Source organism: Equus przewalskii, chromosome 13, assembly GCF_037783145.1.
Source record: "Equus przewalskii isolate Varuska chromosome 13, EquPr2, whole genome shotgun sequence".
Classification (NCBI taxonomy): Eukaryota; Metazoa; Chordata; class Mammalia; order Perissodactyla; family Equidae; genus Equus; species Equus przewalskii.
Genome location: NC_091843.1, coordinates 30,909,106 through 30,935,440, shown reverse-complemented (window position 1 = coordinate 30,935,440; position 26,335 = coordinate 30,909,106). Strand labels below are relative to the sequence as shown.

General features: G+C 42.2%; 1 protein-coding gene and 1 long non-coding RNA gene across 2 annotated transcripts in view; one reads left to right on the top strand and one right to left on the bottom strand.

Annotated features, from left to right (window-relative positions):
* Positions 1 to 18,706, bottom strand: part of PRELID2 (PRELI domain containing 2) — a 73,992-nt gene extending 55,286 nt beyond the window's left edge. The window contains exons 1-4 of the mRNA XM_008513864.2: positions 18,332 to 18,706; positions 5,173 to 5,230; positions 2,677 to 2,750; positions 971 to 1,131 (exon numbers count right to left, since the gene is read on the bottom strand). Of these exons, the coding sequence (XP_008512086.1) occupies positions 971 to 1,131; positions 2,677 to 2,750; positions 5,173 to 5,230; positions 18,332 to 18,406 (368 nt within the window). The 5' untranslated portion in view covers positions 18,407 to 18,706. The remainder of the gene's footprint in view (positions 1 to 970; positions 1,132 to 2,676; positions 2,751 to 5,172; positions 5,231 to 18,331) is intronic.
* Positions 18,661 to 26,335, top strand: part of LOC139075090 (uncharacterized) — a 55,761-nt gene continuing 48,086 nt past the window's right edge. Inside the window, exon 1 of the long non-coding RNA XR_011525138.1 lies at positions 18,661 to 18,850. This is a non-coding gene — a long non-coding RNA (uncharacterized lncRNA). The remainder of the gene's footprint in view (positions 18,851 to 26,335) is intronic.

The window sequence follows — 26,335 nt, the reverse complement described above, 5'->3', positions numbered from 1 at the left end:
GAACTGTACACTAAGAAAAATAAATTTTATTTTATGTAAATATCTCAACAAACCTGACGATTAAAAATTCTCCTTTAGAGATGCTGGCCTGGCAATGTAATGGTTAAGTTCGCGTGCTCCACTTCAGTGGCCTACGGTTCACGGGTTCAGATCCCAGGCACAGACCTACACACTACTCATCAAGCCATGCTCTGGCGGCATCCCACATACAAAATAGAGGAAGACTGGCACAGATGTTAGCTTAGCAACAATCTTCCTCAAGCAAAAAGAGGAAGACTGGCAACAGAAGTCAGCCCAGGGCCAATCTTCCTCACCAAAAAAATAAAAATAAAAAATTCTTCAAAGAAACAGTCACATATAGCACATACAAGAGTCATATGCTTCACAAATATTGCAGTACTGTTTGTAATAAAGAGAAACTAGAAACTATCTGCACATCTGTCAAAAAGGAAAAAGCTAAACAGAATGCAGTTTAATTATTGAATACTATGCAACAGTTCAAAAGAAAAAGTTAGATTTTATATATATCAATTTGATGAAATTTAGAAACACTCTATTAAGAAAAAACAACAAGTACAAAATGAGTTACACAGAATGAAAGAATGCATGTAAAAAAGATATACAAAACCATACTATACAGTCCCTGTGAGTACACATCTAAGTACCTAAAGGTATCTCTTAAAGGTCTGGAAGAAGAGTTGGCACACTGATAACACTTAGTGCCTCTGGAGAGGGCAAAAAGGAACCAAGACGGATAGGAAGATCAGAAAGGAGTTGAGCTCTGTCATTTATCCTCCAAAGGAAATCTATTCATTAATTGTGCAATTAAAAATTAATATGTGTAACTTATGAGTTGTAAACAGAGGTTATAAGTATAGAATCATAGCTTTTTAATATATGTGCTCATTTGTGCATCCCTGCACCCAATCTACACACACACGTACATGCACACACTCAGAGGTGATCTTACCAATTTGGATTTTCTGTACTTTCCCGGAAGACAGACTCTTCCTTCATGGATGCATACTGTGTCCACGTAAGGCAGTGACTCCGCATAGCCATGTTTCTTTCCTGAGGATTGAGCCATGATTCCTCTTCTAACTGGATACTAGGTACCTTTAAAATGCTCACCTGTCCAACAGAGGGAAGATGGCTTTCTCAATTTAGGAAGAGAAGGCTACATAAGGACTGCATCTGGAGTTGCTTTTAGTCTTGGATAATTAAGAAGACAAGTGATCCTGACATACAGATGATAGTTCACCAATGGCTTTAAGTCCTTGATACTTAAACATACTACGACCTTACTAAATGCTGGTTAGGATGTGCAAATGGCCCAGGATTTATGCAGGCTGGATAGTCCCTGGCCTGTTTCCCTAACTGCTAAACACTAAGCAAATTATCAGCCTCCTTCGTGTCTCCTCTAGGGCTGGTTATGGCCTTCTTAAATTGATGGATTCTAATTGCACCCATTTATGGGCTCACATGCAGGACAATATCAGGTAAAATAGTTTCTTCATTTTAAACTCTGTCCAATACCTAGAAATGTATGCTTTCCTAGGTAGAAGAGACATGGAAAACTACAAAGGCAGAATTGTACAAGTCAGAGGTGTCCTTAAATTATTTAAGAATTGAGATACAAGACAAAGCTGAATGCCTTTTTAAATAATAGATTCAAAGAGTGTATATAGGGCAAAGGCAGGGTACACACTCTGTGGAAAAAACCAGTAATAATTTGCTGCATACCCTGAAACACATTTAACCATCTGGAAAATAAAAAGTTCATTTTAATTGTCATATCAGCTTTCCTTCCACTAAAGAATGTGACAGAGGCTTAATCCACGATAAGGAAGTAAGAGAAGCCACCATGTTTTTTACATACAGCTCAGTAATATAATTTGCAAGCTAATTAGCAGGAGCCCAGCTGAGTTCTACATCACACACAGAATCATTTCCGGGTTGAAACAGCCATCTGAGACATTTCTAAAAGTACATTTCAGGATGCTCTCCTCTTATTTCCTAATGATTCTAAAAGGACTCTTGTCAATAATCCCTCTACGGTTCAAGCAATGTGATGAAAAATTTCCACTTACCTTTTCCAACAATCACCGGGGTGCTTAAGGATTTCAAAGAAAGAAAAAAATTTGCTATCATGAAGATTTCATCATTAATGCCATTACTTTATAGAAACATACACCAAAAGTCTTACAGAGAGCACTGAGCGTATTATACTCCCTGAAATAACTATTCTCTCTGATAGTGAAATAGAAACTGAATCTTTTATCTTCCTTACCAAAGATCAGACTAAATATTTACCGTCTACCCATGTCTGATCATTCTTACCTAAGAGTCATATCTAACCATGGCTAGATTAGAAAAGATGACCGCTTCATGCAAAATGTCCAGGTAGCTTTAAAATAACTGTAAACCGTCTCTATGTCCACTAAGAGCCCTCCACAAAAGAAAGAGAGACAGAAACAAACAGAAAACAACTATTTCCGGTGGGACCTGTCAAAACTGAGCTTGGATATGCAAGAGCTTTCCCCCTCTGAAAGGCTATGAGGTAGGAGAATGGGGGAAGTTCTAATGCCCCTTTACATCTGAAAATGCTCTTTCCACGACTATTTGAAAACTGCCCAATGTTACACCGAATTCAATTAAATTCTGAAATGAATTTACCTTCCTTAACATTTCTGGAATCACATTCTGACAGATTGCAATCCTCTTTCTGTAGATGATCCCTGTTGACACATCTAGAAACAGAAAATTTTTACACTCAAAAAAAAAAATTTAAGGAAATGAATCTTGTCTTATTGTCAATAAAACTTAACGGCAATTTCTATTTTCTATTGGTAGAATTCCTAAAGAACATGTTTAACTCAAAATTCAGGGTTCCTGACCACTTTTGTGGGCCAAATCACTCCAAATATATTTATCTGTGATCAAAGAATAAGGGTAAAACAGCTACTCACACTGCATATTCTCAAGTCAACGATAAAACAATCACAAATTGTTCACTGCTCTGGACTATCAATGTCAACACTCCAACGACAATGGCCAATGAGCTCCTGCTCAACTCTAACAAAGAGAATGTTTCAACAAAAAGATGGAGAATCTGACTTTGCCACCTTCTGCACCAAACATGTTTTCAAGCATAGATTTCTGGCTATAAAATTTAAACCTATAATTAATTCTATTAAGCACACTCTTCTCTCATAGGCGAACAGACTCCCTGTGACTGGAACTACTCTGTTTTGGAACGAAGTTTCCAGCATAGCACCAGGGATATAAAAACCACACAATAAACATGATCTGAAAAAGGGAGACTGAGTCAGAGAAAAAGATAAACTTTGAAGTGTTGTCTTTTGCTCTGTGAATTACTATGACTCAATCACGCTCCTACAGGGTTTCTCAAAGCTTTGGCAATAGAAGCCCTGAACCTTGGTGCAAACACCCTGACTGCCCAGAAGCTGCTGATAGGCTGAGAAACTGGTTCATCTCCTCTGCCCATTGGCACTCCTTTGGCCATCTCATCCAATGTTTGGAGCATACAGACTTAAAATGGATTAGCCACTCCTGGAGGCAAAGACACCCCATCAATGATAAAAATTGTAATCAACATTCCTATACCACTGTGGAATATACACATTGTTCTCTCATTTGATCTTCATGACAACGTAAAAAAAGGATGCTTGTGGGTTTTTTTCTTAGATTGGCACCTGAGCTAACATCTGTTGTCAATCTTTTTTTTTTCCTTCTTCTTTTCCCCAAGTCGCCCCAGTACATAGTTGCATATTTTAGTTGTGGATCCTTCTAGTTGTGGCATGTGGGACACTGCGTTAGCGTGGCCTGATGAGCGGTGCCATGTCCGTGCCCAGGATCCGAACCGGAAAAACCCTGGGCCACTGAAATGAAGCACATGAACTCAACCACTCGGCCATAGGGCCGGCCCCTGAAAAAAAGGATTGTTATTATTTTCCCATTTAACAGATGAAGGAACTGAGCCTCCAAGAAGTTAGGTCATGTAGGTAGTAAGGAAATCAAGACTTGAAATCAGATTTCTCTGATGTCAAATAACAAGTTTCTCCCATCCTGAGTGCAAGTACATGAGGAAACGTTCTTTAAAATATATTTACAGAGTTATGGAAGTGCGGAAAATATCCTCACAAGCAAAAGACAGTTTTGTGTTCACTAAGCACAGAGCAGACCTCAGAGTCATGTAATGAACAGCAGCATCTCATTCGTTTTCTCAGAAGGTTGAAGAGCATGTCAGGCCTGGGCCTGGGTGTCTCCAAAGGTTTATACATTGATTATGTGCATCATTATAGCTTCCTGCATGGCCCAGTTCTCAAGTTCAAACATTGACAGTGAACATGCTTCCACTGGAGATGTGAATGACAGAGAACAGTGAAGACTCTTACATCCTAGTCCAGGGGTTGGTACACATTTTCTGTAAAGGGCCAGCTGGCAAATATTTTAGGTTTTGTGGGCCACACGGTCTCTGTCACAACTCAACTCTGCTGTTGTCGCAAGGAAGCGGCCATAGATAATATGTAAACCAATGGGCATGGTTGTGTGCTAATAAAACTTTATTTACAACAAAAGGCAGCACAAGTAACGTCTGTCAACCTCTGCTCTAGTCAATGCTGAACCACATTGCCAAGTACAGTTATGATTCTACAATCTAATCACTTTGTGGTCACATTTCACATATATGCTATTAATCACGTCTATTTTGCCAGCTAGAAAATGATATATGAATATATTATAGGAACACAGGCATGTGACCTTGGGCAAGTTATTTAACTTCCCTGTACCTTGGTTTCTTCATTTATTAAATAAGAGTAATAATAATACTTACTTACCCCATACATTGGTCTGAAGATTAAATGAGTTAATAAGAGTAAGACTGCCTGGTACATATTAAGTACTCAAAAATGTTAGCTGTTACAATTGTCATCAATTATTAACTGAGAAAGTGACAAGAACATATTAGGCAAGACTTCTACTGCTGTAAATGCTGGGTGCTCTTTTCTATCAGTCACCTCAAATACAGAAATATAATATACTTGTTTAAAACATAACTGGCCACACACACACAAACACACATATCTTTACAAAAATCAGTATCACTTAATGACCATCACTGAAGTGAGGTATATTCAGAGAACTTACCTCTTTTTTCCTCCACAATTTTTACAGAGATGACATTTTTATCCATGGGGTTGGGATACTAAATGAAAACACATAAAGAATAATTACCATTCATCCTTTGCCACAGCGAATTATTTCAGTAAACACAGTTATTTGCAGGAACAGTAAAACATTTCCCAAGTAATCTCTAAGGCCAGTTTTCAATCAAGGATCTTAATTTGACTGCTCCAGACTAGATAAGTGAGATGCTATCATCAACCAGAGCTGTATGAAACCTAGGGAAAGTCTTCTTTAGATGTCTGACCCAGCCCTGGGTGGAGAGGGGGAGGTTAAGTTAATAGATAAATAATACTATTAATACCAAACTAGCCCTACCTAAATCACGAGTGTTCTTTGCGCCACGCACTATGCTAACTGCTTTACGTGCACCATCTTGTTTAAATCCCCAAACAGCTTCTCTCTTGTGACTGGGTCATGTGACTGGGTCATGTGATACCATTATTCCATCTTTCAGAAACGGAAACTGAATAAAGATGAGAGAGCTTAGGGTCACCCAGCTAGTTAGTGGTAGAGCCAGGAAATTGAAGCAGGTGTAATACCTAGTGAATTCCTTCACTACTGTCCTACACCATTGCCTGACGGCTACGTTAGCATCACAGGAGGAGAATCAGAGAAGTAACCTATGCCAGATGCTCAAGAAATAGTTTATTTATTGATTAAATTCCCCCGAAAGACAATTTGGATGTAACACAGCTGATAACAGCTACCATTTCTGTCCTAGGCAGTTTACATACGTTACTTCAGTTTAATTCTCAAAGCTATTCCATGAGGTATATACTGTTTTTTCCTTTTACGTGTGAGAAGTAAGGTTCGGACAAACTAAGTAATTTGCTCAAAATCACCTAGCTAATGAGCACCGGTACTGTAATTTACTCATAGGTACTTCTGCTGCCTTCAAAGCCTGTCCCCTAACCTACCCTCGAATCACCTCCGAGTCACTCAAACCCAGCCCATTGCTCAGGTGCAAAACGGGACACTTAAGGAGGGGAAGTGACTTCCTCAAAGCCATAGGACAGGTGGCTGCTGGCCCGCGCCTGCTGAGCACCCTTGGGGCTCTTTTCCCAGAGGTTTACTGCTTTCTCATATGACCAAATCTGAAAAGAAAACCACAGGGAAGTCTTAACGGAGACATCATAAGGTGCTGAGGGGGAGGTGAGAGCAGTGAACAGACTGAGGGGCAAGAGAAGAGGGGGCCCCACTTGACAAACTTGAGCTTTAAGTCTTCTGAACCCCAGGAAACAGAATACAAAACTCAGTGAATGTGAGTCTCCCCAACTCCACAGCAGTTGTGTGCATGCATGTGTGTGTGTGTGTGTGTGTGTGTGTGTAAAAGGTTGACTGACTGACTGACTGATTGATTTTCAGGGAAAATGGTCTATCACTGTTACACATTCTTAAAGATATCCGTGGCCCAAAAGACAGTGGATTAGAACACAGGCTCTATGAGAGCAGGAATCTTGTCTATTTCAGTCACTCCTGTATCTCCATCACCTAGCACAGCGCCTGGCACATAGTAGGCACTCAATAAATATTTGTTGAATGAATGAATGATTTGGAAGATAAACCTTGCTGACCTTAGGGATCAACTTGAAAAATAAACTTTACTTCATTCAAGGACCAATCAGTGAAGAGAGCAGTGGGCTCTGTCCTCAGCAGCCTCAACACTTCATCGGTCCCACGCTGTAAACTCTCATTCACACTTCCATCCTAGCAACTGCAATCTTGATAACTAATCAAAAACATGGCTTTTAAAATATTCATTCATTCATTCATTCTGGCTCCAGAAAGAAATGCTCAAAATTACAGTGACTGCTTTCTTGGGTTAGCCTTGAGCATTTTTTGACGATAATGTCCATTATGGAGGGTCAGGTTTGGCTGTTCTGTTCCTCAGCAAGGGGCCTCACTTACACAGCACCCTGGAAGAAAGGCGGATATCTGAGATTCACACAGATCCCCTGAATAGTGTGTGTGCATGTGTGTGTGTGTGTGTGTGAATGAGAACTTTTATACTAAGGTAAAATGAGAGTATTTCCTTCACTACAGTCCCAGTTTGCTCATTTTATATTCATCAATACATCCTGACTGAATATTATAAATACATTGCAAGTTGTAGGAAAATTACTGAACTAAATTACCAAAGAGGTTGGAGATGTAATCACCAGAGAAACACAGTGATAAAAGTGTTCAAGTTCTGATTACTTCACTAAGTTATCAGTGAAATTCCTAAAGATTATAAACTCAGAAACTTCACACTTTTATGTAATTTTAATATCTGCTTAAGTCAAAGACTATCAATTTAAATAATAGTGAAAACTCTCTATTTATTCTTCATTTAACAATTTTCTGAGTATCTACCAGGCCAGGCACTGTTCCAGGCACTGAGGATATAGTAAAGAAAGAAACAAAACTGTAGCCTCTTAGAGACTTTACAGGTTAGCTGACGAAACAAACAATAAATATATCAGGAGAAAGTAAATCAGACTAAGGGACACAGTAGGGGGATGGGAAATTGTGGAGAAGGGCCACTGTAAAATACTTATGGGTCACCCATTAGACAAGGCTTGCAAATAACAAAAGGAAAATGCAAGTTTTACTAGCCAAACACAAGAGATCCTGAACTATTCACTCTAGCAAAATCATTTGAAGATTTAAGTCATTTTCCTACACAACTACTTTTGGAGTTGAATAGACAGGAGCCTTAAGTTTCCATATGAGAATGGGAAAAGAAATTAGAGGTTTATTTATAATAGCTAAATACCATGACATGAAAGGCATATGTTTTAACTTTTTCAAAATTAAAGATTTATTGTGCTGAAGCTCCCCCTAGCGGGCATTACTTGAAATGACCTGACGCCATCTTGTGGTAACTTTAATATTCATGACTTAATTCATGAAACTTTATCTGAAGTCAGATAACAGGGATTGAGAATGGGAAGGCTGCTCACCAGGAATGCCAACCTGGGAATACAGCAAGCAGGTGGCCAGGTTATTCTAGACATGTTTTCAAACAGTGTGACAGTGGAACGGATCAAGCTAGGTCAGGATGAAGCCCATCAAAGACTTATTGAGCATCTACTGCGCCCGTGCAGGGTGCTGTATTAGAGGCTGCCATATATATTCTCATTTAGTCACCCCCAAAACAAGTAAACCTATTAACAAGTATTAAGATAAGAAGTCTTTGTGTTAAAAACATAACGGCATAAAGCCTGTGCACAAGAGGATCACGCTGGCATTTTCCAGTCTCTACTCCACATTCAAGACTCTCATGGAAGCAAAGTGGTTTGATGACCCAGATATCTGCCAAAAACTCTTGCCATCCTTGGAGCTGGGTTGGTGGACCACAAACAGCGGTAGCATAAGAACTACTGCCCGGGGCTCTATACATTCACCATGCATACCATACTTTCCCGGTGATTTAAGGGGTTTTTCAAGGTATATCTGACATCATTTTGAACTTATCTATGATTTTTACTTTCTTCACAGAATGTATTAACTAACTCCTTTCCCTTTCCCCAAGATATAAATCTATTGTAAATATCACTGTAAGTATGATTCGTATGTAACAGTCTAACAAGAGTAAAATGTATACTGTAGACTCTCCCACATTGTCATATACCTTACTGTCACTTATTTTTTACATATTAAAATGTTGAGGCTAAAAATTGCAAAATAGACTGGGTAAAAAACAAAATATACATTATGAGAAACATATAGCTATGAAAAGTGAGAGGCCAAGAAATTAAGTCCATCTAATTAGAGGAATAACATTCAATACATTTGTGGGAGGAGCTTCATGAAGAAACAGTATTAACCTTTCTTATTTACGGAGGTAAAAATATATAAGCTTTCATAAAGCCTACTCTTAGAAGTCATGCCTGCCTTTTATAATACCCTCCCCCCAAAAGAATCAATGGCCTCCAAAAGAGTCACTGTTTACCAACTTCCAAATGGCATTATCCCAGAGCACAAGGAGGCAGTTGAGCTGACAGATTTGTATGATTAGTTCGGCAAAGAAGGCCAAGAGGACCTAAAATAAGTCTGGTGTATTAACATATTTGTTTTATAAGCATTAAGAGAATCTTTGCCACCCAGGCTGCTTCCTAACAGGTGCACGCAAAGGGGTGGAGCTGCTGAAAAGAGATTCGGCGTTTAGTTACACAAAGAAATCATCATGAGCTGTGCCAAGTTCCCTTTATGAGCTACTTACAATTATCTACCTTAGAAGCAAAGCAAAGTTGATTTTACACCAAGATCAAATGAGTCATCAATTAATCAAAATTTCAATGATCAAGGACTGAACATATTTAAGTCAAGAGATTTTTTGAATGGCTGTTCCTCGGTCTTTCAGGCCAGTAGGATGAAGTAGAAAGAACAAAGGACAAAGAGCCAAGACACACAGACCGTGATGCCGCCACATGTGAAGCCAGGGCGGTGGACCACCAGACGATCCTCAAAGGCCCTTCGGGCTGAGACAGGTCATGATTCTAAACAAAGGCCAACCAACGTCACATCACGCTCATTCATTCAAAAGTGTCCTAACAACTGGCAATGACGTAATGAAGTTTTTTGAAGGGAATAGTTTATAATTGTGACACAAGGGAAAATCCTCTTATCGCAACATTAAATGCATACATAAAGCCAAGGCATTTAAAGATATAATCAAAGTCTACAAAATAACTGACCAGTATACTTCAAAAGCGCCATGGTCCAGAAAGATACAGACAGACTAAGGAACTGTCTCAAACACAGCAACTAAATGCAATGTGGGATCCTAGATTAGATCCTAGAGTGGAAAAACGATACTAGTGGACAACTGTCAAAATTTGAATAAGGTCTGTAGATTAGTTAACTTCATACAAATGCTAATTCCCTGGTTTTAAAAATTATACAGTGGTTTGGGGAAACTGGGTAAAGGATGTGCTGGAATTCTTTGTTTTTGCCACATTTTATAAGTCAAATTATTTCTGAATGAAAAGTTAAGAAACAAAGAACAAAATTAAAATAAAGACACAGAATGTTGAAAACAGAATGAGTTTTAGACTCCAAGAGACCTCAGTTTAAAGCCCATCTGTGGGAGTCTTGGGCAAATTACTTTAATCTCAGTCTGCCTTAGTTTCATCTGTAAAATTAGAAAAAATACCCACCTCAAAGAGCTGTTACAGAATGAAAGGAAATAATTTTATGTAAAGTATAACACCTGGCACGGTGCAGATACTCAGTAACAGGAGCTGGTTTTGCTGCTAAAGAATGAATCAAAATTTTTGAAAACTTAGTTTCAAGACTTCAGTCTCTATCTTGCAATTTACTGTGGTATGGGATTAAGTACACTGCCAGTATTCATCTGTAATCCAAATATATTTAAATGATAATTAAAAAATTATTAGAAGCTGGGGCCAGCCTGGTAGTACAGTGGTTAAGTTTACACACCCTGTTTAGGTGGCCCAGGGTTCACAGGTTCAGATCCCAGGCATGGACCTACGCACCCCTTATCAAGCCATGCTGTAGCAGGCATCCCACATATAAAGTAGAGAAAGATGGGCACAGACGTTAGCTCAGGGCCAATCTTCCTCAGTAAAAAAGAGGAGGATTGAGGCCAGCCTCATGGCCAAGTGGTTAAGTTCACGCGCTCTGCTTTGGCAGCCAAAGGTTTCGCAGGTTTGGATCCTGGGCGCAGACCTAGTACTGCTCGCCAAGCCATGCTTCTGAGGTGGCGGTCCACACAGCAGAACCAGAAGGACCTACAACTAGAATATACAACTATGTACTAGGGAGCTTTGGGGAGAAGAAGGAGGGAAAAAAAAGATTAGCAACAGATGTTAGCTCAGGCACCAATCTTTAAAAAAAAAAAAAAAGAGAGGAGGATTGGCAGCAGATGTAATTCAGGTCTCATCTTCCTCAAAAAAAAGTATTTTTAGAAGATATTTCTTATTTTCCTAGACTAGTAAAAATACCACAAGCTCATGCTTTACCAATTCAGAATTCGCATAAAATACAACAGGGATGCCCTCCCCACTAGCATTAGAGAAAGCACTGCATTGGAGAATAATACTAAAGAGAATATTTACTTTAAAAAAAAAGAAGGCAATAAACTCTTTCTAAGGGCTCTAAAAGCTCTCATAGATTTAGAATTAAAATATGAACCTTGCCCCACACTGCATGTCTGCAATATGCCCCTGAGAAAGCACTCATCACAAAAAGTAATATATTTACCTCTGTCCCCCTTGACAGTGAGCTCCTTGAGGCCAGGGCCATGTTTAACTTCTCATCTCCCAGAGGCAAAATGATGCACAGACTTATTATGAATGTCTATTAGTAGACATAAAATGAATGTTTAACTATTAGTACCTTGTTAGTTAAAAATCTCCTATCTTTTATGAAGGATGTTTTCGGACACCATGTCTTCTCAGAGAAGGGAAACAACAGAAAGAATAAACAAATGGGACTTCATCAGACTAAAGAGCTTCTTCAAGGCAAATGAAAACAGGATTGAAACAAAAAAACAACCCACTAACTGGGAAAAAATATTTGCAAGTCATATATCTGACAAAGGCTTAATATCCATAATATATAAAGAACTCTCACAACTCAACAACAAAAAATGAAACAACCCGATCTAAAAATGGGCTGGAGACATGAACAGACATTTCTCCAAAGAAGATATACGGATGGCCAATAGGCACATGAAAAGATGCTCATCATCACTGATCATCAGGGAAATGCAAATCAAAACTACACTAAGATATCACCTTACACCCACTAGAATGACAAAAATATCTAAATCTAATAGTAACAAATGTTGGAGAGGTTATAGAGAGAATGGAACACTCATACACTGCTGGTGGGAATGCAAACTAGTGCAGCCACTATGGAAAACAGTATGGAGATTCCTCAAAAAATTAAAAATAGAACTACCATACAATCCAGCCATCCCACTACTGGGTATCTATCCAAAGAGCTTGAAGTCAGCAATTCCAAAAGTCCTATGCACCCCAATGTTCACTGCAGCATTATTTACAATAGCCAAGACATGGAAGCAACCTAAGTGCCCATCAACAGATGAATGGATAAAGAAGTTGTGGTATATATACACAATGGAATACTACTCAGCTGCAAAACAGAACAAAATCATCCCATTTGCAACAACATGGACGGACCTTGAGGGAATTTTGTTAAGTGAAATAAGCCAGTTAGAGAAGGATAATCTCTGTATGACTCCACTCATATAAGGAATTGAAAAATGTGGACAAAGAGAACAGATTAGTGGCTACCAGGGGAAAGGTGAGATGGGGGGTGGGCACAAAGGGTGAAATGGTGCACCTACAACACGAATGACAAACATTAATGTACAACTGAAATCACACAAGATTGTAACCTATCATTAACTCAATAAAAAAAAAAAATCTCCTATCTTTTATGGACTAAGTCACAACCTCCACTAGATAAGTTACTAAGTACACTGTAATATTATTTAAATGACATTTAAAAAAATAAGTCATAATTCCAATGTGCACCTTTATTCATGCTCACTCCCCCCTTTATTACTCTAAGTTTGTTAAAATTTCTAAAGACTACTTCTCTCAGCTGTTTATTTTCAGATTCATGGAATAAATGTAATAAATCATTATTGTTAGTATTACCATCATGATATTTTTCTCTTTTTGAGGAAGATTAGCCCTGAGCTAACATCTGCTACCAATCCTCCTCTTTTGTTGAGGAAGACTGCCCCTGAGCTCACATCCGTGCCCATCTTCCTCTGCTTTATACGTGGGATGCCTACCACAGCATGGCTTGCCAAGTGGTGCCACGTCTGCACCTGGGATCCGAACCTGCAAACCCTGGGCTGCTGAAGCGGACCATGCGCACTTAACCACTGAGCCACCAGGCCAGGCCCCTACCACCGTGATTTTTAACAAGTATCTTAAGTACCACTGTGTGCCAACATTAAGGTACGCATATCGTATGCAATGATGAGCATTATCCAATTTAATTTCCCCCAACAACTCCAGAAGATAGTTATTATTATTCTTACTTTTCAGATGAGGAAACTGACGCATAGAAAAATGAACTGACTTGCCCGAACTCACACAGCTAGAAGTGCTCCGTCCCGGGGTCTGAAGTCAGAGCCCATGCTCTTCACGTCTGCCCCATTCTCCTTCGTGTCATGCCTAATCTTCTTCTAGCAGAATTGAGGATAGGAAGATAAAAGTAAAGAAAGACTATTGCAGTGTGAGCAAAAAGATAAATAACCATGATGGTAAACTGGGCCTATCGTTTGTCAAATCATTTATTCTGGAAAGGCGGGTTCATCCCAAATATTTCAGGAGCTCTGCAGGGAGAGATGTTCCACACATGTAAGTGTCAGATTTGCAAGGGAGAAGAGATAGGATCAGAAATGGAAACATTATTAATTACCCAATCAACTTTCTACTCTAAATGGAAATAGCCATTCATAAATCCCCTTTATGAGTTTAAGGGTAAATACTCAAACCATTTTCTTCAGCATATCAGGCTCCTGGCTAGAATAAATAAAACCCCAGGCCACTGTGTTGAAACAAAAAAATTATTTTAATCTGTCCATTTTATCACAGTATCCAAAGTAAGGAAACGTTACTGAACCCCACACTGACTTTAGTCTGAAATGACATAGGGCTAAATCCCAGAACAGCATATTTCATTCCTGCATTCAATGAGGATTTGTTGATGACCTACTATGTTCCAGGATCTTTTTGGGTACTCGGGCTACATCAGGAACAAATGACAAAACCTTTGCCCACGAAGCTTACACTCTACTCTCACAATGACTCTTTTGCCTCTGGCATAAAAAGAAAATTAACCTGAACAACTCTACAGTAGGAAAACCTATAGCTTCTCTGGCCTCATTTGAGAATAAACAAGAAAAGCTAGTCAACACAATGGCTCTCTGGGTCCTTTTTAATGACTTTAAATTTCAGATAGACCAAATTTAAGAAGTCTTTGAATCTAGCCCATGAAAGGTAAGCTCATTAAACAGACCCAGGTGAGCTTCTAGACTGCTACATTCATCCATGCACCTTTGTGCTCGCTTAGAGGGCTTTAAGTAAAAGGAAGAAAACAGTTTTAAGTGATGAGAGCTAGAAAGCTAAGAGTCATACAAAGAAAGAAATCAAAATACACCGTCAAGTACATTGACACTAAAGTTCATGGAAAGTACATTTTAGCAGCTGATGAATAAATCATTTTGGATTTCATGGCATGCCTCCATGAAGAGTTCATTGGGAAACACTGCATTCCATGAACAAAGAGTATTGTGGTGTTTGTTTTCAAGGTGCCACTTAGCTTTAAAAGCATGTAGCTAATATTTTGCCTGTGATATCCAAAAGGTAGGTGTAAGGAGAGTAAACATTCCTCAGGTTTTAAAAATAGTAGTATATTAGAACTTGGAAGACAGGTCTAACATACCAAAAGCCAGAGATCTGTAGACTCTATTTAAAATAGAACTTCCTCAGTCCTGAAGCGGCTTCAAACATACCATTGTGCAAAATCAGATTAAATGCTTCCCAGAGATCTCCATGACTGTCCCTTCCGCCAAGTGCTTTCCTTTGAAGAAAATACAAACAGACTGAAGGAAAAATAAAAGTGTATTTTGCCAAAAAGATCATTCTTACTACCTAAGGCTTATCAAAAGCTTAGGCTTGTCAAACGTACACATCTGATCCTCACAACAATCCTGGGAGACAGGTGGGGTACGTGGCATTACCATTTCACAGATAATAAACTAAGACAGCAGGGTTGTCTTGAACAGTTATGAATGCTGCTCACTGCACAAGGGCTCCCAGTCAAGCAGGCCAGTGGGCACCGAGCTACAACCACCTACAGAAAGGAAGACCTTTTTCTAATTTGCATAAATAGCTCTATTTACTTTCCACTGGCCCTATTTATCATGAGCTCGTGGAGTAGGCCCCCTAGATGATGTCTCTTTCTAATTTGCACAAGGGCACAGCATAGGCTGGCGAAAACTGTTCCACAAGGCCACCAGAAAACTACTCTTAATGGAGAAACCACAATGATTGGAATCCAGGTCTACTGACTCCCAGTTTGCGGCTTTAAATGACATAAAGTGAAAATTCTCACAGCAAATGCATCTATCGACATCTTAGAAATAGTCTCATAGGCCTTCCCAGGGATCTCTGAAGGACTGCTTTGGGTAGAAAAAATAGAAGCATAGCGTCATCCATGGTGTTGACACTGTCCCACCACAAGGTCTTCAGTCTGCATATGGTCACCTACACTTTCTCCGGCCCTACCTTCCATAATGTCCTCCTCAGTCCTTATTTACTATGTACCAGGCACTTTTCTAAGTATTTTATAAAAATTACACCAGATCCTAACTGAATGCAGCTACATAAGTGACCTCAGCTATAACACACGGCACATAAAAACCACCCAGCTGAGCCCAGCCAACCCAACAATTGTGAGAATTAAGTTGTCATTGGTTTGGGGCTGGCCCAATGGTGTAGCTGTTAAGTATGCACTCCACTTTGGCGGCCCTGGGTTTGTCAGATTGGATCCCGGGTGTGGATCTACACCCTACTTATCCAGCCATGCTGCAGCATACATCCCACATATAAAATAGAGAAAGATGGGCACAGACGTTAGCTCAGGGCCAATCTTTCTCAGCACGAAGAGGAGGACTGGTGGTGGATGTTAGCTCAGGGCTAATCTTCCTCAAAAAAAAAAATGTCTATCATTGGCTTAGGCCACTAAGTTTTGGGGTGATTTGTTACATGGCCATAGATAACTAAAACACTGTATATTCTCACCCTACACACATCAAAGCTATACCCTTGGATCAGCCACAACCGGTCCACTAAGATGACAAAAGGAAATTGAGACTGGATAAAGAGCACGGTAAAGTTGATTCTGAAACGTGTTATTCCCTCCATAATCATCTGAGTGCCTATTATGTGCAAGGCAGCCCAGCCTGGTGACTGGGCATGTGCGCTTTGGATTGGGATGTGTTGAAATCCTGGCTCTCCACCTGCTAGCTCCTGGAACGTGGAAAAGTTGCTTAAACATCTCTGAATCTCAGTTTCTTCAGGCTGTGAAATGGAAGGCAATCACAACTGCTTCCTGAGGCTGCGGGGAGGAGTAAACATAATATATGGAAAGAACACCCTCCCCTCTGCCCTCTTGCCTAGGAAACTCCTGTTCATGCTTCAGCCATCATTTCACAAATGCCACTTCTTCGGGAAAGCCTTTCCTCACGAGCATCTCCCAGGACTTCAGCAGGCCTCCCTGCTGTCCTCAGTCACGGCACCATGAACTTCACCTGTGTTAGTACACACCCTCCATTGGAATCATGTGTTCATTTGTTGACCATTTATTAATGTCTCACCATCAGGAGACCATCAGCTCCATGAGAAGAGGGTCTGTCTGCTGTGCCCTCCAATGTTTTTCTAGCACCTAGCACAGAGCCTGGCACACAGAAGAAGTTATCTATAAACATGTGTCTAATGAAAGAAAAGCATTTAGCCCAGAAGCTGACACATGCCCAGTACTCTCTAGACGAGAGCTTGGCATTGTGCTCCATGCTTCTGCAGGAGTGAGTCCTGCCCCGAAGAAGCTTCAAGTCTAATGAGGGGAAAAGACACATGCAGAAGTAGCCATGCAACACTGCAGAGGAGAGTCAGCGAGGCCCGGACAAAGTGCCCCTCGAGTTCGGAGAAGCCAAAGATCACCTCTTTATGAAGACACTCCAGAAAGTCTTTCCAAAGAAGCAGTGGCATTAGAGCAGCCACACTCCAAAGTACCATTCCTAGCAAAACATGGAGTGTTGGCTGTTCCTTTTCTGCGCCCAGAGGTGTGGCCCAAGGCAAAGTTTACACCAGATCCGTAATTCATTGTTTCATTCATTCACCATTCAGCAGATTTTTCTTGAGGGTGTAGTGTGTGCTAGGCACTATTCTAGATACTGGAGATCACTGAGCAATATCAGCAAGCTAACATTCCCCTCTAAAATGGGCCTCCATGGCAACACCATGGGAACCAGCGTCCTACTCACTCCTTTGTGACCTGGGCCCCCAAACGCATCACCTCCTCTAACAGAGGTCAGGTCTTATCACCAAAAAATTACCTTCCTCCCCCAGCATCTCCCTTTGTTTGGCTTCCAGGTTGCATATGGAGCACAATGCCCAGTGGCTCCTGTCCAAGGCAAACGACAATTCTTGCAAATCTTGTTTAAGAATGTGAAAGCTGAAGGGGAAGCTAAAGGATCTTCTGATAGAATACTCACATCTTAGAGATGCAGAAACTGAGGCCTCGAGAGAAGATGACCTTTGAAAAGTCATCCAGCGAGCTAACTAAAGGCAGAGCCAGACTAGAGTTCAACACCTACTTCCCAGGCCTGGGTGCTTTCGATTTTTCAAGGAAATTTCCCATTCTCCTATTACCGTGAGCCACAGTCCTAGGAGGACCCCCTGGGATAGAGGTCCCCTGAACATTGAGGCCAGAGTGCACAGCTGTAGTAGTACAAACAACAATATTTTAGGGTCCTTACTAAGCATCAGTCACTGTGATAAGCACTGTACAGGAATTATCTCACTTGAATTCACACAACAACCCTTCGAGTTGGTACTATTATTTTCCCCATTTCACGGATTACAAAACTAAGGCACAGAGAGGGTGAGCAATCTGTCTAAAGTCCCACAGCTGTTAAACGGAAAGTGGTGAGGCGGTGGAACGACAACGCCCAGTAAAGTAGGATGATGGCTTCAATGGCCCCCACTAGCTTTTAAGAGGTCAACGATGTAATAGAAAGATTAACAAGTCATCTGCAACCTCAACAGGGCTCGAGAACTTGGGTTCCCTACAACTCTCCCCAAAAGCCTCTCCCTTTAGCTGGGGCAGGGTGTGAACGTGATGCCTCCCACCGAGCCCTATCCTTCATCCTAGACGGGGAGCCTTGGAGGAAAGCCACTTCCACCCTCACCCTGCACATCCCTGGAGCGAACTCCGCAGCTGGAGGGACAGAGGGTCGGTGCGGACTTCCGAGGGGGCAGAAGAGACGAGAGAGGAGAGGGGAGGAGGAGAGACGAGAGGAGAGGAAGGAGCTGCAGCCGGCGGGCCAGGGCGGGGCGGGTACCTTTCGGAGGTAGCTGGCGACCACCTGCTCGAAGGGGTACTTGTACACCTGGTGCACGTCCACCGTGACCCCCATCCCCGCGCGCCGGCCACGCCTCCGCCAGCGCCGGGCCGCCGGAGCTCGGTCCCGGGCCGCAGTCGTCCACACCCGCGCGGCCAAAGAGGCGTGGGGCTTTTTTTCTGCTCTTTTTTCAAACTTTCGAAACTTTATTGGCCGCTTGAAGAAGGAGACAGCCGGCCACGCCCCCGCACCCGCACCCGCCCCCTTCCGCCAACGTAGTGTCTGGGCGGCGGAGAGCCCGACGTGCGGGAGGCGCACCAGGGGCCGGAGCCTGCCTGCCGTCCGCCGCGTGTCCCTGTCTGGCGGGTCTCTCGCCCCGGCGCCTGGAGCGGCCCCAGCGCCTCCCCGGCCTCGCCTGCGGGCCGAAGTTTCTCTGCCCGAGAGCCGCCGCACCACACCCTGGAGACTTGGACCTGGGGATTTGTGCTTTTCTGTCGTCACCTCGCCTGCAGCCATCGAGTAAGCCTTAAGCTGCTCTTGGCAGCGCTAAGAACAGTTATAATAAATACGTAAACTACCCGCCCTCCAAGTTTAGGAGTTGTAATATAAGCCTCCTTGTTGCTGAGTCCGGTGTGACAGAGGTCAACAACCGCATGCTCACACGACGGGGCAGCTGCCTCTGAGGCTGGAGGTTGGGTCTCAAGTGCAGGAAAAGTGGCCCACATCACCTGGGAGTGTCGGGAAAAGAAAGAGTGGTTTAGTGTCTCTGATTCCAGAGGGAATTCCTGTGCTCATTAAAGTTTCAACACCGTGGAGCAAGGAACAAAGGGGCACCAAAACGATCTTGAGCATTCTTCCCTCGACTGTACAGATTTTACGAGAAGGAGCAAATGAATCCATTTATTCAGTGTTGTTCAACATAGCACTTACGGAGCACCTACTGTGTGCGGAGCGCTGTGGTAGCACAGGATTCAGCGGTAAATAAAGCACGGGCCCTGCTGTCCTGTAGGATGAGTGAGCTGGGCAATTTCACAGCCAATAAACAAAATAGGAAAATAAGCAGGGTAATAGATGAAAGCATGATTTTAGCTAGGATGAGTAAGGAAGGTCTCTGAGGTGGTGACTTTTGCATTTATAATTTTATAATCTCGCTGGCCCCTGGCACACAAAGTCATACTGGTCTGGCAAAACCCTATCCTTGCATAAATCCAGCTCTGCGCTAACTCACTGAGTCACCCAAGGCACTGAAAGAGACTGGAGGAAAAATACACCCATAGATCAGGTCTCTTTTTAAATTCATAACCAGGAGCCTTGAGGGGCCTTTTAATGCTGCCAGACAAAAACACTACATTTCTCTAATCCACTTGCTGTGGCACACTCCTCCCACCTCAACCCTCCAACATCTCCCTTCCCAGCCTTCTTCTCAGGTGATTACCTCGATTCCTGTTTCACTTAGTAAATAGGAAACGCCTCACTACCACATCTGTCTACCCACCTATCCCAATGTCCTGCCTTCTCTCCTGTTCTTGTCGATGAGACTGACAGTGCTTGGTTTAGGGTCAGTCTCTCCACTTGTCCACCAGATCCAGCAGTGGGCTGGCAAATGGTCAACAAACAGCTCTCCTTTAAAACACTAACCAAAAGAGGCCCTGATTTCTAGTGGTTACGATTTCTGTGATGTAAATACTCCCACCACGGCCAATTTCTAACTACCAACACGATGTCACTCAGTGTGGAGTTGGGAAGAGAAGGGCAGGAGTGCCGTTGTTGGCATTTCCACCATCCACGTACTATAGACATAACCACAAAAGCATAGATAATGGTAAATGTAGTAATGTAATGAGGCAGGGATGAGTTTTGAATGCCTATTACCTTGTTAAATATAATTTATTTAGTTGTAAATTTATGTCATTTAATATTTAATAACAGCTGTGTTTAACAACTAGCTGATGGGATTCAGAACACAGCACCCCAAAATATGGTACCATGGCAAATGGGGTATTTTAAGCTGAAGAAGTCTGAGAAAACAGAAGCAGAAAGGTCTCTCTGACTTTTCCCCGCCCTTCTCCCCTAAAGGAGGTCATAAGACCCTCTTGTGAGAGGTGCCCTGTCTACACCAGGAGGAAAAGAGCATCCTTATTTCCAGGGTGGAGAGCCACCATGAAGAATCTGAACAAACAGGCCTTGCCCAGTTTCCCCCAGTTACTGCACCTACCTCATACCCTTTGTCCCAGCATATGTCTGCACAACCGTCCACTTTTCATCAAACCTAGTATAAAAACCCTCAAGTTTATCCATTTCTTCAGGTCTTCATTTCCTTATGAAGGCTCCCAGGTCACATAAAACTTATAGTAAGTAAATGTGTCTGCTTTTTTCCTGTTAATCTGTCTTTGTCAGTTTAATTTTCAGACCCAGTCAGAGACCCTAAGAGGGTCAAGGAAAACTTTTTCCTCCCCTGCGCAGCTCTACCGCACCACTAAAAGTTCCTTGTCCTCCTTCACGTTCAAGGACATGCCGTTAGCCGTATGCCCCCTCTTCCTTGCATCATCAGTTTCCCTCTACTGGATCATTCCAACCAGCACACAAGTACACTGTGATTTCTTCTGCCTTCAAAAAATCCACTCTTAACCCGGTGTCTTCCTCCAGCTCTATTTCAATTCTCTGCTCTATTTTTGTTCCTCAAAAGAGTTGCTTATAATCTCTTGAACCCCTTCCAGTCAGTTTGTGCCCCGTCACTCCCCTGAAACTACTGTTGTCAAAGTCCCCAATGACCGAATTGCTAAATCCACTAGTTAATTCTTCATCTCCACCTTACTAAAGCTGTGGGAAACATTTCCTTCAACTACTGAATGAGGAGTGGAGCAGCGAGTTAGGTGCCAAAGCCGTCATATGGTGAATGTATGTATAGAGCCACTCTACTGTATCACCGGCCCCTCCTTACAGAAAAACACACACACACCAGTCCCTCTAGGGAACTCGGCAGGCCCACAAACGAGAGAGGATTTACTTGTGGAGTTTATGGTGTCCCTTTTCTGTGTCTGCTGCCAGAGAGTAGCTGGAGACTGGGAGTGAAACAGAAGCCCCTGCTGGCTGGGCCCTGTGCCCCCACTCCACTCTGACCACCGATTTCTTCCCGAATGTATTCTTAGGCAGCTACTGGCCAACTCCTAATTAGGTGGCCACAGAAGGCCAAGGTTGTGTTCTAAAAGATTAAAGGACCCAGCACCTGCTGGCTCTGCTTGAGCTGGGTGGTTGAGTGACTTGTGTAAGAACAGGTGCCACCTGCCCATTCCAAGGACAACAGGGCACTCTGAAGGTGGCAATGTGGGCCAGGCTTGACGAGGGAGTCCACTGCCAAGTCACCTTGTGGCTCAGAGTCACAGCCAGTCTGCACAACAATAATCTCACTTGCTGTGTCACCAAAGAAGAGAGAAGGAACTGTGAAACAAATTCCCATTGCTTTGAAACTGGGTGGCTTAACTAGGCAGGGACTTGAGTTTGGAAATTTGCTGAACAACCTTACAAGTTCATGACCTTATTTGGTCTTAAAGATACCAAACTCATCTTTGTACCTTTCAGGCAAGGCACAGTGGTTCGAACATAGTAGACATCCAATACATTTGGATGGAATGAATGGATGACTGCCCCTTTATAAATGCTGTGAGCTTTAAGTGGACAGAGAGCTTCAGCACTCACCCTCCCTCCTTGCTCTCTCGCCTCTTTGCTTTTCTCATCCTCTTCCTGCTGGTTCAGCTCCCTCTTCTGATCATCCTGACCATCTCTCTGTCACTGATCTTTTTTGTCCAGTCTTGTAATTGTCTATGTAAATTCTCCAGTGAACTGTGAGGTTCTCCAGGCTGGAAGGAACTGTGTGTTATTCACCCTTCCCTATCCAGTGCTGAGTAAAGAGAACCTCAGTCCTCATCCTGTATTTCTCCCTTATTCTCATGCTGCTACCACATTCACAACACTTCTGACACTAGATGTGGAGGGGTTTTCCCCGTACCAAGCAGTTCTGTGACACCAGCTGGGTGTCCTACAATTTAACTCAATTCTGACACTATCTACCTGGGGATAGCATCAGATCCCATAGGTTAAGGGCTCAGTCCCACAAGACTACACCCCACCCCGTTCCAGATTTTGATCATAAGTCCGAGTTGTTACCTGAGCTTCTGAGTGATGGGCTGTAAATCAGAGGTTGCCATGACCTCCTCCTTGGTTCGATTAATTTACTAGAGCAGCTCATAGAACTCAGGGAAATGGTTTATTTACTCTTTATCAGTTTATTATAAAAGAATATGATAAAGGATACAGACGAACATGCAGATAGAAGAGGTACATAAGGGCAAGGTATGTGGGAACGGGCACAGAGCTTCCATGCCTTCTCCACGTGCCCCACTCTCCCAGCACCTGCACATCTTCACCAACCTGGAAGCTCTCCAAACCCTGTCATTTTAGGATTTTTATGGTGGCTTTATCACATAGGCATGATCGATCATTAACTCCATTTCCAGCTGCTCTCCCTTCTCTGGAGAATGGGGGTTGGGGCTGCATTCCAAGCTTCTAGTCATGTCTTGATCTTTCTGGTGACTAGGCCCTATTCAGGAGCCCACCCAGAGTTGCCTCCTTAAAACAAAAAACACTCCTATCACCCAGGAAATTCCAAGGGATTTAAGAACTTGGTGTCAGGAACCAGGACAAAGAACAAATATTAGAACAAAAGATATTCCTAGTGCTCTTATCACTTAGGAAGGTACAAGGGTTTTAGGAGCTCTGTGCCAGGAAAGGGAAAGGTGAAATGGGGCAGACCAACATAATATATATATATATTTCTATTATTTCACAAGTGCGTAGCAAAATGCCTGGCACATTGTATATGTTGAATAAATTCAGGAGTGTACTTACATGGAGTGTGACCTTGAGCAAGTTCCTTCCTCTCCCTGCGCCTCAGTTTCTCCATCAACAAAATGACCAGGTTGAAATTTAAATTCCCCTCTGGCTCCCTGAGATTTCAGATGCGGGCTAGACAATCAGGGCAGGCAACATGGATATAGTTACTGAAATCAGGGCACACAGCAGGAATTTGCAAGGAGAACAAGACAAAATCTCAGAACAGTTCACGGTGTCAGAGTAAGTAAGACCCATGGCATCATGGAACCAGACTCCTCTTCCCCCAGGTACAGACGAGATTCATCAGACAGTCAAAGGAAGTTCAAGAGCTTTAATCAGGCAGAGAGGAAATATTTCAGGGCAAGGAGCCAGCAGGTCATCATACCATCCAACGTTACAGAGGACCTAGAAGGTCTATCAAATTCCAATGATTAGCAAAAGAAATATGTAAAATATCTAGTACTACACAAGTAAGCATGGGTGCTAAGGAGAAAAAATAAAGTGAGAAAGAAGGATGATAAGTGGGGGTGGGGCCGAGTGGAAGACCTCCCTGACAAAGAGACATTTAAGTAGAAGAGTTGAAGGAAGAGAGCAAGCAAGACATGCTCATATTTGGAGGATGATCATTCCAGACAGAGAAAGTGGCAAGTTCAAAGGCCCTGAGACAGCATTCCTTCGCCTGGCGTGTTTGAGAGCTTCAAGGAGGCCGGTGTGGCTGGAACAGAGTCCTGGGAAAGAAACGTAACAAGGATGTCGGTCATGGAGAGTATTCTAGGCCATTGCAAAGATTTTGGCTTTACCTCTGTGTGGGATGGGAAACTATTGAAAACTGAGCTGGGAAAGAGATGTGATCTGGACTTTATATTTCAACAGAATCACTCTGGCTAATCGTTGTGGAGAAGTGACTGTTGGGTGGCAAGGGCAAGAAAGAAACCAGTTAGGAAGCTATTGAAATAATCTGGACAAGAGATGGTGGTGCCTGAGACCATGGTGATGTCAGTGGAGGTGTTGAGCAGTTTTTAAATCCTGGATCTGTTGTGGAGGTAGAAATGGCGAAGTGTGCTGAAAGCTGAGAAGGGATGTGAGAGAGGAGCCAAGGCTGACGCTGAGGATCACAGTGGCCACTATCATGGAGAAAGCCCGCCTGACCGTGGCAGGAAATAAAGTCAGATGTGTTCATTTCCAGGGCTGCCATAACAAAGTGCCACAAACTTGGGGGCTTAAACAACAGAAGTTTATTGTCTCACAGTTCTGGAGGCTGGAAGTCTGAGATCAAGGTGTCAGCAGGGTTGGTTCCTTCTCAGGGCTGTGAGGAAGAATCTGTTGCATGCCTCTATCATAGCTTCTAGTAGCCTCAAGCATCCCTTGCTTGTAGATGGTGTTCTCTCTGTGTCTTCACATCATCTCCTTTCTATGCATGTCTGTCTCTATGTCCAAATTTCCCCTTTTTATAAGGACACCAATCATTGGATTAAGACTATCCTAATGATCTCATCTGTTACGGGCTGAATTATGCCCCCTCAAAATTCATATATGGAAGTCCTAACCCCAGTACCTCAGAATGTGACTGTATTTGGAGATAGGGCCTTTAGAGAGGGAATTAAACTAAAATGAGGTCATATGGGGGGTCCTCATCCAATATGACTAGTGTCCTTATAAGAAGAGATTAGGACACAGATGTGAGCAGAGGGAAGACCATGTGAAGACAGAGGGAGGAGACACCCACCTGCAAGCCAAGGAGAGAGGCGTCAGAAGAAACAGCACCCTTTTCTTTTTTAGGATTGGAAGATGTAGTATATATGATCTTATATTCCTTTGTCACGTTCTTTAACAATTTGAGAGCATTATCTTTAAAAATATGATTTTAATGATAATTTTCCATTATATGAATGAACCATAATTTTAAATTATTTTTTATATTATTTCTTATGTTATAGCTATTGCTGTCATGAAAATCCTTGTGGGTAAGTTTTTATCAGCATGTTTTATTGCTTTCTTAGAGCAGAATCCTAGAAGTCCTGAGTAAAAAGATAGGACCATTTTTAAGGACCACTTTAATCCTGTCAACACCTTGATCTTAGACTTCTAGCCACCGGAACCGCGAAGAAATAAATTTCCATTGCTCTGCTTCAGGGCCCGGTTTCAGTCTGCGGTGCTTTGTTATGGCAGCCCTGGCGAACTCATACATCATCTTAACTTCATCATCTGCTAAAATCCTCTTTCCCAATGAGGTCACATTTACAGGTACTGGGATTGGGACTCCAACATTTTTTGTAGCACATAATTCAACCCACAACACCAGACAAACAGGCAGAGAGGAAAGACGGAGACGGAGTCTGGTGGCACCAGATCTCCAGTTCTAGTCCCTGAATCCCATGAGTTGCCCTGTTTCCTGCAGTCCCTTCTTGAATTTTCTGAGCTTCTCCAGGATCCTCCCTTTTGTGTTTAACTTAATTCTAGTTGAGTTTTCTACCACTTTCAACTGAGACTCCTACCTAATGTGATGTTGAAGAAAAATTTGGCTGTTATGAGTTCATATGCCAGAGGGGAAAAAAAGGAAAGAGTAAAGAACTTTTTATTGCTAGGTCGTTTTCCTTTTCCAAATGACCCCAGCTCCTGATACCTTTGAAAGTTGGGCTGCCTTTCACATTTACATTTTCAACTCTATTTTTACTCTTTTCACCTTGATTGTTTAGAAATCCAATAAGAATTTTATTCGTTTTGTTTGCTTGGTAAAATTGCATCCTTTAAGGCCAATTTACCTCGCAATGTTAGTACAAAGGGGAAATTTTCTTTGTAATAGCAGTAGCAATTAATGGCCTGCATTTTAAAAGAATCTAGTTAAGATATTTCCTATCTGGGAAGACAATTTTAAAAGACTGATCTCATACCAGACTGAAGACCAAAAATTACTGAAGGGCAGTTGTAGTCATAATACCGAGAAGAAGAAGAATAAAACCAAAGGCACAGAGAGAGAATTTCAAATGAAGTGTAACTTAGAAAGGTAAGGGGTGACGTATTCAGCCTCACTGTGAGAAAGTTTACCAAGTCTTTTCCCTTCCCACATAGCTTTCTAGGGGAAGAAGGTGTGAGCAGGAGAGTATTGGAGGATTT